Raw genomic sequence first — 3069 nt, 5'->3', positions numbered from 1 at the left:
AATGATGACCCCCAAGTCTCTTTCTTCCGTAGTTCTAGCCAGGGTAGCACTGCCGAGCCTATAAGGATGCTGCAGGTTTTTCCTCCCAAGGTGGAGAACCTTGCATTTTTCAGTGTTAAACACCATCAGGTTCTCATCTGCCCATTTGCTGAGCCTGTCCAGGTCAGCCTGGATCACCTGCCTGTCTTTAGGCATGGATGCTTTGTCCCAAAGTTTGATGTCATCGGTGAACTTGGCCAGTCCACTCCTGACTCCAATGTCCACATCATTAATGAAGATGTTGAACAATATGGGTCCAAGGACAGAGCCTTAGGGGACCCCACTGGTCACAGGGCACCATGATGATTGACTTCCGTCAGTTGCCACCCTCTGGGTCCTACCACGGAGCCAATTTCCCAGCCAGCAGATCGTAGTGAACCCAAGGCAGCAGTTGGCCAGTTTCACCAAGAGGTGATCATGGGATACCAGACTGAAGGCTTTTTTGAAGTCAAGATATAAGACATCAATCTCTTCTCCCTTGTCCAGGTGATAGGTCACCTGGTCATAGAAAGAAATGAAATTGGTCAAGCAAGACCTACCCGCAACAAACCTGTGCTGTCTATCCCTCAGGATCTTGGCATCGGCCAGTCTATTAAGGATGGCCTCTTTAATAAAATTTTCTAAGACCTTCCCCAGGATAAAAGTCAGGCTGATGGGCCTATAGTTTGCCGGATCCACTTTCCTCCCTTTCTTGAAGATAGGCACCACATTGGCCTTCTTCCAGTCTTTGGGCACTACACCAGAGCACCAGGAGCTCTCGAAGATCTGTGCCAGGGGCTGAGCTATGATGCTCGCCAGCCCCTTGAGTACCCTGGGATGTAAGCTGTCAGGGCTGGCTGACTTGAAGGTATCCAGCCTCTCAAGGTGTTCCTTCACGAGGCCAGCATTGATGGAGGGTAGGGGATCTCCCTCACCTGGACCTCCCTGTCCCGTGGTGGGCATGGGCGTCCCATGGGACTGATGAAAGACCGACGCAAAGTACCCATTTAATAGGTTGGCTTTTTCCTGGGCGTCAGTTGTCAGTTGTCCCATCTAGTTCAGCAGGGGTCCAATGTTGCCCTTGCTTTTCCTCTGGCTCCCCACATATCTGAAAAAGGACTTTTTATTGTCCTTGATACTCAAAGCTAGTCGGAGTTCAGTTGCAGCCTTGGCTTTCCTGGTTTGCCCCCTGCAGGACCGAACCAGTGCAGACAGGATGACCTCTCAAGGTACCTTCTAGTCCTATTTTTTTGTGATTTTAAAAAGATACTTCCCAACAACTGTGGATTTAAAAGGTGAAATCAGGCCTGGTGCAGGGGAACTGAAAGGCTCAGGGGCAGTCCCATGCAGCCTTTGCACCTGTAGGTCACTGGTTCTAATCCAGCCCAAGCTACCAGCATGAGCTCAAGGTTTGACACTCATGAAAAATAAACTGCTGGTTCAGCTACCAGAAGCACAGGCACTGCTGTCTCAAGACCTTGCTTGTTGTCAAAAACACCAGGCTTTGAGACCATTTCTTAGGTCTGACCATTGACCAAGCCTAAAGAAAAGCCTTTAAGGAATAAGCAACTCATCACTGTGCTGTTTGTCAGTCCCTCAAGATGCCCTAGGTCTGAACTCACCAACCCTACACAGATCTTTCCAATTTTGTACAATTCTAAAAGACCACAGACATCAAAGGCACTACACAAATATGCAAAGAAAAAAAGAAAGTTAAAAAAACAAATACAAAGAATAACAGCAACCTCCTTCCCTTTTCTGCCCTCTTCCATGAGCATTAGACCTCTCTTCTGGCAGACATGTAACCCCTTTATGAGATCCAGGTGGTAAGATTACAGGACCTTGTGTCAGGGGCACACAAACCCACTGGCTCAAAGAGGTACATTCACCTCCTCCCAATCACCAGACACAGTTTACCTCATTCTCCTCTGATTGCTGGACAAAGAATGCCTCTCCATTGTCTCCCAGCTTCATGTGTAAGTCCACAGGTTCTCCGTTGATTTCTATGTCAACCTAACAAGAGGGAGAAAGAATGGGCTGGGCATTGAAGCCATCTGCACGCTGGTAGTACAGGAAGGGCCCTTGCATGACATGAAGTCACACAGGCGACAAATATGTGGGGGTCTGAGGGCCCTGACCCACTTGGGAAGAGGGTAGAGTGACCACCTGTCCCTAATCAGCAGAACAGTTCCAAAGTGGGAACATTAAGTCCCAGTCCCGGGCTGCATGACTCAGGCACAGCACATGTCCCAGATCCCCAGTATTGTGCAGGGATCCAGGTTTTCTGTTCACCATGGAAAAACATGGGAAATGACAGGTTTCCCCTTTCACTGGGGCTAGGGATGGGGCTGGGGGCATTGCCCGGCCAGGGTGAGGAGTGGGACAGAGCCAAGGGCAGCTTGTCCAGGGTGCCTATGTGAAGTTACCTACTGAAGAAGGAAAACCATCCTAATTCTATGTCCCCAGGGCCCTCCCTTCATCCTACCACATCTATGTCCAGGGAGGGGGCTTGGGTTGCACTCTCTAGTTCTTCAGGGGTTTGGAGGAAGGTGAAACTCCACTACAGTCCAATCTGTCTTAAAGAATGGGAAATATAGCCCCAGGGAATGGTATGCTTTCTCCTTCACAAAGTCCACCCTTGGTGCAGAGCTTATTTCACTGTTAACTATCACTGAGGCCTCCCTCACATTTAAACAAGGGACACAGAGTACTTGGGAGAGACTCTGCCAAGGATGTCTAGCTAGCTTCTGGCTTTGGAAGGAGCATAGTTCTTTGCCTCCAGAGTGCAACAGGGCTGTATTATTACCAGGGATCCAGGTTTTCTGTTTCCCATGGGAAAGCAGAAAAAAACGTGAATTTTCCCTTTTAAACAGAGAAAAAAGTTATTTTGCATTTTAATGGAGATACCTGTGGATTTTCCACTTTTTGAAAGAGCTCTCTGCAGCCTGGCAGAGTTTCAGTCTGCAAGAGCTTCTTGCAAAAAGGGCAGGAAACCTTAAGCCCTGTCCTGAGGGGGAGGGAAAGGGGGAAGGGGCAGGGGCAGGGGCAGGG

General features: G+C 49.1%; 1 protein-coding gene across 4 annotated transcripts in view; it reads right to left on the bottom strand.

Moving 5' to 3' along the window:
* The window catches only part of LPIN3 (lipin 3), a 53878-nt gene that overhangs the window by 16260 nt on the left and 34549 nt on the right, over window positions 1-3069 (bottom strand). For 3 of the 4 annotated variants that reach the window (XM_019509797.1, XM_019509794.1, XM_019509796.1), the window contains exon 3: window positions 1936-2031. The exons of the other annotated variant lie outside the window; for it this stretch is intronic. In XM_019509797.1, coding sequence (XP_019365342.1) covers window positions 1936-2031 — 96 coding nt within the window. The remainder of the gene's footprint in view (window positions 1-1935; window positions 2032-3069) is intronic. 4 annotated transcript variants of the gene reach the window in all.

Source organism: Gavialis gangeticus, unplaced genomic scaffold (genome assembly GCF_001723915.1).
Source record: "Gavialis gangeticus isolate Ggan-Ray unplaced genomic scaffold, GavGan_comp1, whole genome shotgun sequence".
In the NCBI taxonomy this organism is placed as follows: Eukaryota; Metazoa; Chordata; order Crocodylia; family Gavialidae; genus Gavialis; species Gavialis gangeticus.
Note: the sequence above shows the minus strand (reverse complement) of the source record. Positions and strands in the feature narration are given on the sequence as shown.